The 13,577-nt window shown below is 38.2% G+C and overlaps 1 protein-coding gene across 1 annotated transcript in view; it reads left to right on the top strand.

Annotated features, from left to right (window-relative positions):
- KIF24 (kinesin family member 24) overlaps positions 1-13,577 on the top strand; it is a 74,409-nt gene that overhangs the window by 21,991 nt on the left and 38,841 nt on the right. Inside the window, exons 2-3 of the mRNA XM_015535035.2 lie at positions 3,191-3,839; positions 9,303-9,492. Of these exons, the coding sequence (XP_015390521.1) occupies positions 3,217-3,839; positions 9,303-9,492 (813 nt within the window). The 5' untranslated portion in view covers positions 3,191-3,216. The remainder of the gene's footprint in view (positions 1-3,190; positions 3,840-9,302; positions 9,493-13,577) is intronic.

Here is a 13,577-nt window from a genome sequence, read left to right as displayed (position 1 = left end):
ACGCTGCCAGTTAATACAGAAGCATGCCAGTGGCTGCTTTAATCTGCATTTTCAGATTACTACTATCTCCAGCATCTTCCCCTCCCATGGTATTATGGGATATGCAAGCATTGTAAGAGGAATATGTTAGTATTTCAGGTACGGATTAAGGGATGCAGTAGAAGTCATGGTTATCAGAGTTTGGTATGTCACCAAGGAAATGAGTATGTGAAATATACGATTTTGTACAGCCTGTGGAAATTGAAGACTGCATAGCACTTAAACTGTTGCTCTGGGTTAGGCTGAGCCAAGTAGGAAATGTAACTGCTTAGAAGTAATTTAAAACACAACAAAACATTGAAGGCTTATTCTGTTCTAGCATCTGTGCTAAGTGAAGTTAGTAGTATAGAAATAAATCACAGTAGTAATAACTACCAATACTTACTGGGCACTGAGTATGTACGAGGCATTATGCTGAGAGTTTTACAAGTATTTTCTTATTCATTCATTCATTCATTCATTCATTCATTCATTCATTCATTTTTAAAGTGTATGCTCACATGCAAGCAGGAGATGGGGAGAGAGAAAGAATCTTAAGCAGGCTCCACACTCAGCACAGAGCTCGATGTGGGACTTGATCCCTTGACCCTGGGATCACGACCTGAACAGAAATCAAGAGTTGGTCACTCAACTGACTGAGCCACAGGTGCCCCAAGTATTTTCTCATTGAATCCTAATCCTAGGAACTGTAGGGGCTATTACATTCCTATTTAACAGGAACTGTAGGGGCTATTACATTCCTATTTAACAGTTGAGATGGGGCACCTGGGTGGCTCAGTCAGTTAAGCATCGGACTCTTGATTTCGGCTCAGGTCATGATTTCACGGGTGGTGAGTTCAAGCCCCACATTGGACTCTGCACTGACAGTGTGGAGTCTGCTGGGGATTCTCTCTCTCTGCCCCTCCACCACTCACACATGTGCTTCTCTCTCTCTCAAATACATAAACTTAAAAAAAAATTAACAGTTGAGAAAAATGAGTTTCATAGATGTTAAATAAATAACTTGCTGAAGGTCACACATGTATCTACTTCCTAAGATTAAAGGTTAACAAATGGTATTTAGAACAGTGCCTGGTACATAATAAATGCTCAAAAATATTAGTTGCTATTATTATTATTATTATTATTATTATTATTACTGAAGTACAGAGGAAATACCAGTTATCCCTCGCCTAGGGCATATGTCACAGAAGAAAAATATAAATAGAATTTCTCTTGGGAAAGACAGATATTCCAGCTAGAAGAAACAGTTGTAAAGGGACTGGTAGCCTGATTTGGCTACCACATAATGTACTTGGTGGTAAGATGGTAGAAGAGGATGAGAAATGAAAGAAGGCATCATGGGAGGGTGGGGCAGAGAGCTATTGAGCTATTTTGAAAGGATGTGCATAACTCATTTTAGGCAGGGGGGTTGGGAACATTTCAAGCAAAGATACAACATGTAAAAAGGCATAGAAACATTGTTACAGTTATCTACTTCTGTGCAGTAAACTACCCCAAAATTAAATGATTTGAAACAACTATTTGCCCACGGTTCTTTGAGTCCTCTGTTCGGACTAGGCTTAGCTAGGTAATTCTGGTCTCACTGGGCCAGTCACTCGTGTGGCTGTAGTCATTTCGTGGTGCCACTGGGGCAGAATAGTCTAAGATGGCTTCTCTCACATGTCTGACTTTGATGATGACTATTGGCTGGGCTTCCCCTGTCAGCAGAGAGTTGCAAGAGAACAGAAGCTGCAAGGGTTCTTGAGGCCTAGGTATGGAAGTCACACAGTGTCACCCCCACCACATTCTGTCAGGTAAAACAAGTCACAAGGCTAACCTAGATGCAATGGGAGGAAAAAGACACTGCCTCTTGATGTGAAAGGACCTGCAAAGAATTTGTGGCCCTCCCTGACTCCCCCAAATCTACCACAGATGGAAAAGGTCAGGATGAGTTTAGGATATATTACTTAGGCTTCTTTGGCCTTTTCTGTAGCCTAAGTAGCATTTCCTCCAAAGTTAATTATACAATGTACTTTAATCACCTTTATTACCTGGCCCTGAGCTCTGTTTCTCTAACAGTGGTGTGGAGAATTCCTCAGGATCCTGATTTTAGTAATAAACCAGGATTATGTGGATTATGTGTTATTAACACATTATTTGTTAGTATTAAATACCTCACTGTTAAAAGTTTTTAAGCATTTTAATGTTCTACCGTATAAAACCTTTTTTTAAGTTTATTTTAGTAATTGCTATACCCACGTGGGGCATGAACTCACAACCCTGAGATTATGAGTCACATATTCTTCCTACTGAGTCAGCCAGGTACCCCAGCAACCATATAAAATCATTTTTTTAAAGCACTTGATTTTTTTTGGTAATTACTGTTTTTTAAAATAATATCTACACACAGCATGGGGCTCGAGCCCACAACCCCAAGGTGAAGAGTCATATGCTCTACCAACTGAGCCAGCCAGATGCCCCTATAAGATCTTGACCAATTTTTTAAATCTCAGGTAAATTACTTTATTTGTATTCTGCACAAGTTGACATCTACAACCACCTACCTTTACTTACCTTTTAGAATGATCTGAGACCCTGAATTAGATTCTGAATTGATGTTTTTACCTCTTTATTCAACTAGCTTTTACCAGTACCCAGCAGATACAAATGTGATTTCCTCTGAGTTATGTTAGTTTATAATCCTCTGTGGTTTGCTATTTAATTCTGCTTTCCATTCTGAAGGACTTCTTAGCCTTTGTTCATTAATCATAGGAAACAGTTGTGCAACATGCCTTGACATTAACTTGAACATCTAAAATTAGTCTTGCTACAATCAGTGGTTGGGAACAATGTTTCAGTAGTTTGTGACATGTGTTAAGTAGACATTGCAAGATTGGAAGGAACTCCCTAGAAAAAAGTAAGTGACTTGTGTGTGTGTGCGCATGTACCTATGTATATACACAATTAAAGTTCCGTTTGATAAATTACATCTGTTACTACAAATGCATCATAAGCATCTTTGCTTGTGCACTGTGCTGTTTAATTATTTCAGAAGAAAATGTATATTGAAAACTTGGTATGTTAGAATGGATTTTCTGCATGTTTGTTTTGTGATTTTCATTTTTAAAGGAATATTTCAAGTGAATGGCTTTTTTCTTTTCCTATTCAGAAGTTACAGAAACTCATTCACAAAAAATGACATCTTGGTTGTATGAATGCCTTTGTGAAGCTGAACTTGCACAGTATTATCCTCATTTTACTGCCCTTGGTCTTCAAAAAATAGATGAATTAGCCAAGGTTACAATGAAGGACTATTCCAAATTGGGAGTCCATGACATGAATGACCGCAAACGTCTCTTCCAACTTATCAAAATCATTAAGATTATGCAGGAAGAAGATAAAGCAGTCAGTAGCCCAGAGCATCCTCTTCAGACAAACGGCCTGTACATTAAGCCTCAGGAATCCAGATCTGGCCCTCGCAGACAACTGCATTTTGATTCTCCTGCTGACAACAAAGACAGAACTACCAGCAACAATGGGCTTGAAATGTGCAGGTTATCAGATTCTTCTGTAAACAAACAGAAGTCTAGTTACCTAAAAGTGCTCCAACGCATGCTGCCGGCTGATTCCCAACACCATACAAAAACAAGAATTCGGAATGCCACAGCTGCTGGTTCCTATGTGCAAACAGAAACTAACACTTCACTCTTTTCATCAAATCACTTTTCTCCAATACTGGGGGATTATGATATTCCCGTTATTCAAAGAGTCCCTCGTGTTTCAGAGTATAACTATGGAATCCCTCAGTCCTGTATCAGGTAATAATTTATTATCTTTTTTGGGGGCGTGGGGGAGACAGAGGCAAGAGCAAGCCTCTCCATGACTGAGAGCAACTGCTTCTTAGATATAGAAAGTTATAGTGAACAACTTCTGCAGCAACAATAGAAGTACTTTGATGGGGGAAAGTTCATGAGGAATTGGGACTTTCCAGATGGGAGAAAAATGATATTGTTCATGTATGTTCAAGCTGCTACTTGCCAGGATCTGCTATTCCGTAGCAAACCTATTTCTATTGTTTATTATACTGTAACATGATACATCTAGTGCATCTTTGAAGGTAAAATAGTTAACTGGCATTCTGTAATGGAAAAAGTGTGTGTGTGTATGTGTGTGTGTGTGTGTCTGTGTATTCCACAGGATTTTTTTTTTTAAGGCTATCAAATTCACTTCAACCAGGAGACATAAAGCTTAGTTAAAAACAAAGAGCATGTAGTTGGATTAAGTAGATCTCGGGTGCAGTTAGCTTACCTACACATGTTGAAATAGGGTCCTGATTTTGAGTGCTTTCTTCAGTTCCAGCCCTGGAAGAACATGATTTTGGTAATTACAAAAGAGTAAGACACTTTTGATGCACTTGTGACTTTGAGAGTCAAGGTGACAATAAGTTATTTTCACCTAGTGCTTTAAGTTAAATGTTGAAATGTCCCTAAGAGCTAAAATATTGACTAATCCCTAATACCAGCATTGGTATGATAGAAAACATATTCTTTTAAAAATAACATGTCTTGGTTGTTTTGTTATTGTAAAAGTTGCACATGGGGAGTTATAGAGAAACAAAATACATTCTTTTTTTTTTTTTTTTTAATGTTTATTTATTTTGGAGAGAGTCACAGTGAGAGTGGTGGAGGAGCAGAGAGACAGGGAACCACAGAATCTGAAGCAGGCTCCAGGCTCTGAGCTGTCAGCACAGATCCCAACATGGGGCTCAAACCCATGAAACGGTGACATCATGACCTGAGCCAAAATTGGACGCCCAACTGACTGAGCCACCCAGGTGCCCCCAACAAAATACATTCTTAAGCCACATTTTCTTTCTTTCTTTCTTTCTTTCTTTCTTTCTTTCTTTCTTTCTCTCTCTCTCTCTCTCTCTCTCTCTTTTTTCTCTTCCTTCCTTCAAGCTATTATTCATACCTTAAAAGAAGGTATACATTTAGATCTGGCCTTATATTGGCTAAGCTTTCAGAGAATCTCATAAGCAACCAGTTCTTTTATTCCAAAGGAAAATAGAAGACCCAATTTTACAGGTAAAAGTACTTTTAGTAATTTGAAGTACATAATGAATTTTATAGTGTTTCTGAAAACTTTATTTGGTTTAGCAGAGCACAGAGTAACATATAGCACTCTTTTCTTTAACTTTTTTTAAGGTTTGAGAGACAGAGCTTGTGCACATGTGTGCACGTGCAAGCAGGGGTGGGGCAGAGAGTGAGGGAGAGAGAGAGAATCCCAAGCAGGCTCCACACTCATCATGGAGCCCAGTGTGGGGCTCGATTTCACAAACCATGAGATCATGACCTGAGCTGAAATCAAGAGTCCACACTTAACCAACTGAGCCACCCAGGTGTCCCTCTTTTCTTTTAATTGTTAGAGAACTAGACTGTTCATGACTATCAAAGCCAGGATTATTACTGTCCTATTGGTTAGCTCTGAGGTGAAAGAACAGATATTTTCTTGAATGTTAGTCTTTTTTTGAACAATACATAAAGATCTAAGTTGGAATTATTTATAAATAAAGACACTGCTTTGCATTATTTATTTGGATAAAATGAATATTTTAGTTTAAATAGGCTCTTTCATTTAGTTGGTGCATATTAAGTACATCTCTTCCAGGCCTGATTCTCGATATAAAGATAATTAGGATATATGGAGGCTCTTAGTTTCTTAGGGTGCAGGGTGAGTAGGAGTATAAACAACCATACGGTGCGATAAGTGCTCTTATAGAGGTTTATACATGACAGACCCAGAGCAAAAGCTATTCCATTGAGCTTTCTTACTTTTTACATATCATTATTTTATATTTTATCACTCTTCCTACTCTTTATTAGAGAAGTAGAGATTTTAAAAAGTACATTTTACCCAGTAATCCTCATACTGTCTTTTCACCCAAATGTTTCTAAGTAGGGGTCAGGGTTTCAGAACTCTGAGAAACTCCCTCATGAACTTAAGGCTTGCTGTTAGGATGTCATCTTGTCCAAAGAGCATTCTCTTCAGGTGCCTCAAATCAAGTAAGCTCAGAATACATTACTGGTCTTAGGTTGTTTTTTTTTTTTTTTTTTTTAAGCTTATTTATTTATTTTGAGAGAGAGTATATGTGTGTGCACTCAGAGGAGGGACAGAGAGAAAGAGGGAGAGAGAGAATCCTAAGCAGGCCCTGTGCTGTTGGCACAGAGCCTGATGCAGGGGTCAAACTCACGAACCATGAGATCATGATCTGAGCCAAGATCAAGAGTCAGATGCTAAACCAGCTGAGCCATCCAGGCCCCCTGGTCTCAGAATTTTAATAAAAGTTTAATGCATTTAGAAAACTAGTTGCCCTGACTTATTTAAGATTTTAAATAGACCTAACTCCAACTGTCTGAACTCTTTTCATGTCAGATAGATACAGCTTATTTCTTCTAGGGAACACTGGGCATTAAAAAACCAGAGCCTTTTAGGGGCACCTGGGTGGCTCAATTGGTTGAGCATCCATCTTTGGCTCAGGTCATGATCTCATAGTTCATGAGTTTGAGCCCAGCATTGGGCTTCGTGCTGACAGCTCAGAGCCTGGAGTCTGCTTCGAATTCTTTGTCTCCCTCTCTCTCTGCCCCTCCCTGCTTGAGCTCTGTCTCTCTCCCTTAAAAAAGAATAAACATTTGGGGCGCCTGGGTGGCTCAGTCGGTTAAGTGGCCAACTTTGGCCCAGGTCATGATCTAGCGGTCTGTGAGTTTGAGCCCCGCGTCGAGCTCTGTGCTGACAGCTCAGAGCCTGGAGCCTGCTTTGGATTCTGTGTCTCCCTCTCTGCTCCTCCCCCACTCATGCTCTGTCTCTCTCTCAAAAATAAACATTAAAAAAAATTTTAAAAACAAACAGAGCATTTTAGGAGAAGAGCAGTCATTCCTTTTTGCCCCTTTAACTTGAAAACTAGTTTTTGACCACGTGACCCATCTAGAGTCCCTAGTCAATTTTTAAAAAATTTTTAAATGTTTTATTTATTTTTGATAGAGAGACAGAGACAAAGAATGAGCAGGGCAGGGGCAGAGAGGGAGGGAGACACAGAACCTGAAACAGGCTCCAGGCTCTGACAGCTCAGAGCCCGACGCAGGGCTCAAACTCATGAACGGCGAGATCACGACCTGAGCCAAAGTCAGGTGCGCAACCGACAGCCACCCAGGCACTGTCAGTCCCTAGTCAATTTTTAAAAAGGCATTTTCTGTTCCCCTTGATTAACTTTATATGATTAAGTTATTAATATCCCCCAACAACTAGAGATTTTGACACAGGCCCTTGTTAAAAAATAATGCATTACAATTTTGTTTTTCTTGTTAAAAAAAATTGAGCATATGCAGAAGGGAGAATAGAACAGTGAATCCCCCATATGCCCATCATCCACTTTTAATTGTCAGGATTTTGCCACACTTAACCTCAAAATGGTACATTTTTGTTTTATTCTATTTTATTTTACTTTAAGTTTATTTCTTTATTTTGAGAGAGCACAAGCAGCAGAGGGGCAGAGAGAGGGAGAGAGAGAATCCCAAGCAAGCTCAGTGCTGTCAGCTCAGAGCCTGATGCAAGGCTCAAACCCATGAACTGTGAGATCATGACCTGAGCAGAAACCAAGAGTCAGCTGCTCAATCGACTGAGCCACCCAGGTGCCCCAAAATGGTACATTTAAAAAAATTTGCTCTATGTTGGTTAAAAAACAAAGCATGCTTTAAAAGCTTGGAGTTATCTTTTATGCACAATATTAGAAATTTTATTTGCTCCTTTTTATTAGTTTTAGATCCTGACAAAAAATAATTTTCCAGCCAGTTGGAGGGCTCAGAAAATTGAAATTGATATGAAACAGTTATATAGTGAAATATCCTGTGGAAAATCAATTATAAAAGGGTTTTTAGGAGCTATTAATTAAATTCTAAAGTGTAAAGGAAGGGAATAATTTGTCTTGCCAAGACATTCTAAAGTATATAGACCAAAGGCATTGATCCTGTAAACTGCTTTCAAGAATTTTATTTTCTTGTTACTTAGGTTAAGAGGAATTTCTATACAGGTAAATGGTCAGTTCTTAGAGATATGCATATATACCCCCATTAGGCTCAGCAAGTAAAATGATGAATTTTGTATCCCTAGCTCAAGGAGTATTTCATCAAATATTCTAGCTGTTAAGGTTGATAAGTTCACTGAAGCCAGAGCCAGAAAAGAAATGTGTCTGAATAGAAGGGTGATAGTGGTGGGCAGCACCAGTCATAAAATTGTCCTGGGAAGAAAAAAATAGAGGATTGTGTTCTAACAAACACACATCAGGTGACAAAAAGAGGAAGAGCAAGACAAAGGGAGGTACAGAATATACCTGGGAAGAACAGAGGAAAAGTACATTGAAACCTACCACCTAATTCAAGGTATTTAGTAAACCCAGGTATGATTAAAAAAAAAAAAAGAAAAAGAAAAAAAATCATTAGAAGTTTTTGGAAGACCACATCTGGAAGTCAGACACACAGTCTTAAAGCTAAAGCAGTTCTTAAGGTTTGGGGGTTGGTTGGTTGTTTTCGGCAGGATAAAGGATGGGGTGGAGTAGGGATAGAGATAGAAATAATCAGGAGGATTTAGTTATTAAAAGAACTTTCTGTACACATAGTATGTATAAAATTACATGTATTTTTAACATTTATTTATTTGGCGGGGTGGGGGGAGGACCAGAGAGAGGGAGACAGAGGATCTGAAGCAGGCTCCATGCTGTGAGTGCAGACCGATGCGGGCTCCAAGTCACAAATCATGATATCATGACCTGAACTGAAACCAAGAGTTGGCTGCTTAACCCACTAAGCCACCCAGGCACCCCATGTAATGTTACATATTAGAGTGACAGGGCGCCTGGGGGGCTCAGTAGGTTAAACGTCCTACTTGGGCTCAGGTCATGTTCTTGCCGTCTGTGAGTTTGATCCCCACGTCAGGCTCTGTGCTGACAGCTCACAGAGCCTGGAGCCTACTTCGGATTCTGTGCCTCCCTCTCTCTCTGGCCCTCTCCCGCTCACGCTTTGTCTCTCTCTCAAAAATAAATAAACACAAAAAATTAAAAAAATAGTGTTGACACTGAGGAAGTTTTTTTATATATAATATATATGTATAAGGTGTGTGTATATATATTAGGCATAATGTATATACAAAATAACAAAATGTGCTCATACTTTGACCTCTTAAGTAGTCATCCTATTACTAAAACTTAAAGCCCACTTACAAATATATATCAGACAGAACACCTCAGAGAAAGAGAATCCTTGGACTGAGATGGAGAAAATCAGAGTTTGTGTTCGAAAACGCCCTTTGGGCATGAGGGAGGTACGTCGTGGAGAAATTAATATTATTACTGTAGAAGACAAAGAAACTCTACTTGTTCATGAGAAGAAAGAAGCAGTTGACCTCACACAATATATTCTGCAGGTATGATGCTTTCCTTTTGTGTTTGGAACTAATGTTATCAAGTGTGTCAGTTTGTTGCTTTTCTTTGAATAGCAACACACAAATTCTAAAATCCTGTTTTAGCTTTGGGTATTGGCATTCTTTTTTTTTTTTTTTTTTTAATTTTTTAAATTTATTTATTTATTTTGAGAAAGGGAGCGGGGAAGGGGCAGAGAGAGGAAGAGAGAGAGAATCCCAAGCAGGCTCCGCATTTTCCACGCAGAGCCTGATGCGGGGTTCAAACTCACAAACCGCGAGACCATGACCTGAGCCGAAGTCAAGAGTCGGACGCTTAACTGAGCCATACAGGCACCCCACATTCATTCTTGATGTAAATCATTAATACTAGGGCAATAGAGTTGCATCATACATTCGCTTGACACATTTTACGTGAATGTAATTATACCTATTCAGCAAAAAGTGGGGCCCAAGGGGATAAAAAGAATGTAATGAATTGGTGGTAGATAGGACAGGTCACTGAGGTGTGCCCCAGGGTGACTCTGAGATGATTGCATAGTTAGTCTCAAGTCTTGCCTGTGTCTCACAGTGTGAATTTATTCTGCTGAGTGTGTCTGGAGTTTAATGATGGAGGATATGTTTTTGAGCAACAAGGTTCCAGATTGCCACTCAGCTGCTTATTTCAATTCTCAACTGTCTTTGGACTTAGATTTAATTTGGTGGAAACTGGACTCTTGAGCAGGCCACTTGGTGAAGGTTAGATTATAGTGTGAGTAAATGTAATCCAGGGATATGATTTTTACATATAACTTACAAGGATTTACATAAAACACTGGTAACTTAGACACAAAAAATATTCACTCCCTGCCAGAAAGATCACAGAATCCAAGGACAGAGGCTTGGTATTGAAGGGAACTTACTTAAAGTAGATAGATACCCTTGTAGTAATTCTCCAGTCTCCTATGGAAGCAGCAAGTCCATAGATGGGAGACACCATAATTTAGGTACTCTTAAAATGATGAAGCAATTGTAAATAAAACAGAGGATAATCTACTGGATGTTAAGATTTGAGAATTTGGGTCTTTCTCTGAATCTGCCTCCCTAAACATGCACGTTATATTCATTCTTCTCTCTCTCTTTCTCTTGCCTCAAAACCCAGTGACTGGTAGAGAGAAAAAAGTGGTGAGTAATCTGTTGTGCTAGCATTTCACTTTAGTCAGCTGAGATTTTACCCTCCTGGAATAAATACGTTAACGCTGAAGTCAAATTAACACTTTCCCCCTCTTTTACACATGCATTGTTCATCTTTTTCTTTGGCTATCAAAATTGAGTTTCACAGCAACGTTCAAAGTAATCCACTGACTCTTTGTCTGGGCACTAAATTAGTAGGTCACTGTATGACCAACCCAATCACTTTAACAGCCTTATTGACTGCTGATCAATGCACAATCTATTAGGTCTAGATGGGAGATATTTATTTTGAAGACGGTCTAAATGCCAATTAGTTATAAGGTTATCTAGTTCCATACCTACTTGTAACTGTAGTAATAGCCCTGTCCAGTCACCATCTACCCAAGACATCGTTAATGATGCTTTTGTCACGGTAATTCCCTCAAAGAAGCATCAGCTTATCTTTTGTATTTTTCCATTATCCCCAAACACAATAACCTTCCTTCTTTGTCATTACCATTAGTCAATACTTATTGAATACCCATAGTTTTCATAGCACTTACTCTGCAGTTTGAACTTTGGACCTTTGCTCTCATAGGTCAAAATCCTTACCTATCAATGCTATAATACAAGTGTTGGGAGGGCTTTTACCCCCTTTTCTTTTCTTCAGTGGAAAGAAGTAAAGGGAGGTTTGTAGCAAACATGGCAAATAAATATTGATCCTAGATTCTTTGGGTTTTATTTTTAAGCTTACTTAGGAATTCAGACAATAGGTTTATGTATCCATTTAATTAAATGTCCTATCCTTTCAAATCTTCTTTTGTTACTTAGTATATATGATCATATACATGTAGTGTGCTGTCTTACCATTAAATTTTATATCAACATAATGTGTGAAAGGACAAGGAAACAAATGTGTATATGTTTCATTCCAATTTCTTAAATAAAGAAACGTATATAGAAAAAAGATGGTACTGAAATATATCAAAAAGTCAATAGTGGCTCTCTCTGTGTAGTAAGATGTATAGGCAATTTGATTTTCTTCTCTGTTGTTTTCCATGTTTTTAAAATTTTCTATAATCAGCATGTTACTTTTATATAAAAAGTAAAAACTTTTGAGTAAGATAGAGTCACCTATTTCAAAATCAAAACATACAAAAAGGTATGCAGTGAAGTATCCTGCTAATCCCATTTCCTCCTTGAAGGCAACCACTATTACCTGTTCTATCTTTCCAGAGAAATTCTATAAATATACATGTTACTTTTATAATCTGAAAAAATTTTATTTAAAAAATAAATTATGGAACTCTGATCATACCAAGGCTAAAGTGAGTATTAATCCAACCTAACTGATAAAGTGTGATCAAATGAAAGTATCTGTGATGCAAAGGATATTATGGATTATATATATATTTATATATTGTGCTAGCATTTATTATATTTATATAATAGCATTATTATAATTAACATATATAACATATGTAACATGTTAATTAGAATAATCTTGCATGTTCATATATCTTTCATTAAGGATACTTACAGAAGTACTGGAAAAATCAATACCTAAATCCTCTTGGAAGGAAAGATACTAATCCCTTTAATCAATAAGTGTTTTCTAAGGTGTTTACTCAGGAGCTGAAGTTATTCACAAGCACTCATAGAAGGAGATGAAGAATAGCCATATATTCAATGAAGTAAAAGAACATTTTTTAAAACTCCCACGTTTACTTGTTTTCACTTTTTTCTTATTTTCCTGAGAAACACCAAAAAATATATTTTAGAAATATATTTTACTTTTTATTATCGCCATTTTCAAGTTTATTAAAAAATATAAAGAACCCCTATGTACCTATCACCCAGATTCAACAGTTAGAAACATTTTATTCTTAAAAACATCACATATTTTGGGGCACCTGGGTGGCTCAGTCGGTTAAACGTCTGACTTCGGCTTGGGTCATGATCTCGCAGTTCGTAGGTTTCAGCCCTGCGTCGGGCTCTGTGCTGACAGCTCAGAGCCTGGAGCCTGCCTTCGGATTCTGTGTGTCCCTCTCTCTCTGTCCCTCCCATGCTCACTTGCTCTTTCTCTCTCTCTTTCTCTCAAAAATAAATAAAACAAAAAAAAATTTTTTTTAATCACATTTTATGCCACTAAAAGTTCACAGATTTCTTTATCATGCTGCACAGATTCCTTATTTTCTCACCTCCTAACTTTTGGAGATATTTTCTAACTGATAAATTCATCTTAGTGGCCCCAATTTCTGCTCAGGTGCCCTAACAAATTTCCATTCTAATGTAATGGCACACGAAACAGAATCAAATGGGGGTAGAGTGACCTATAATAAATTGCCCCAATTTACTTTGCTGGGTTTTCCCATGCAATTTTTCCTTAACTGGATATTTAGAGCAGGCCCAAGAGGTAGCAGAAGATAGGGCCTCATGTCCCCCTTGTTGTGTATGGACTGCCATTATTACACTACAGTCAAGCTTGAAATTAGGACTTTTACTCAGAGATAGTTGGGCTACCAACATAATAAGCCTCTAAATTTTGCAAGTGATTATGGCTGCTGAATTAATGCTTTCCAGACCCCTTTTAGTAGAGTTATCTATCCTTTTCCAAATTATCATGGTTTTTCATTTGGGAATCATCTTGGACTACTTTTTCTTCCCACCAATCCAGGCCATTAGTTGCCAAATTTCTCATGCGTCCATCTCCTCTTTATTTTCATTGTCATCATCTAATTTAGACCCTTCTTACCTCACCACTGGATTAGCAGTGCCCCTGTTCTTAGTCCATTCACAGTGTGCAGTAAGATTAGTCTTCCAGTAAAATGGCTTGGATCATCCCTTCCCTTTGCAAAGGTTTTTGTCTTCCCACTATTTGCTAAATTATATATGAACATTCTGACCTTAAGGCTAGTGTCCCAATACTCATACACCGT

This window comes from Panthera tigris, chromosome D4 (assembly GCF_018350195.1).
Source record: "Panthera tigris isolate Pti1 chromosome D4, P.tigris_Pti1_mat1.1, whole genome shotgun sequence".
NCBI classification, from domain to species: Eukaryota; Metazoa; Chordata; class Mammalia; order Carnivora; family Felidae; genus Panthera; species Panthera tigris.
The sequence above is the reverse complement of the archived record's forward strand: the minus strand, read 5'-3'. Positions and strand labels throughout refer to the sequence as shown.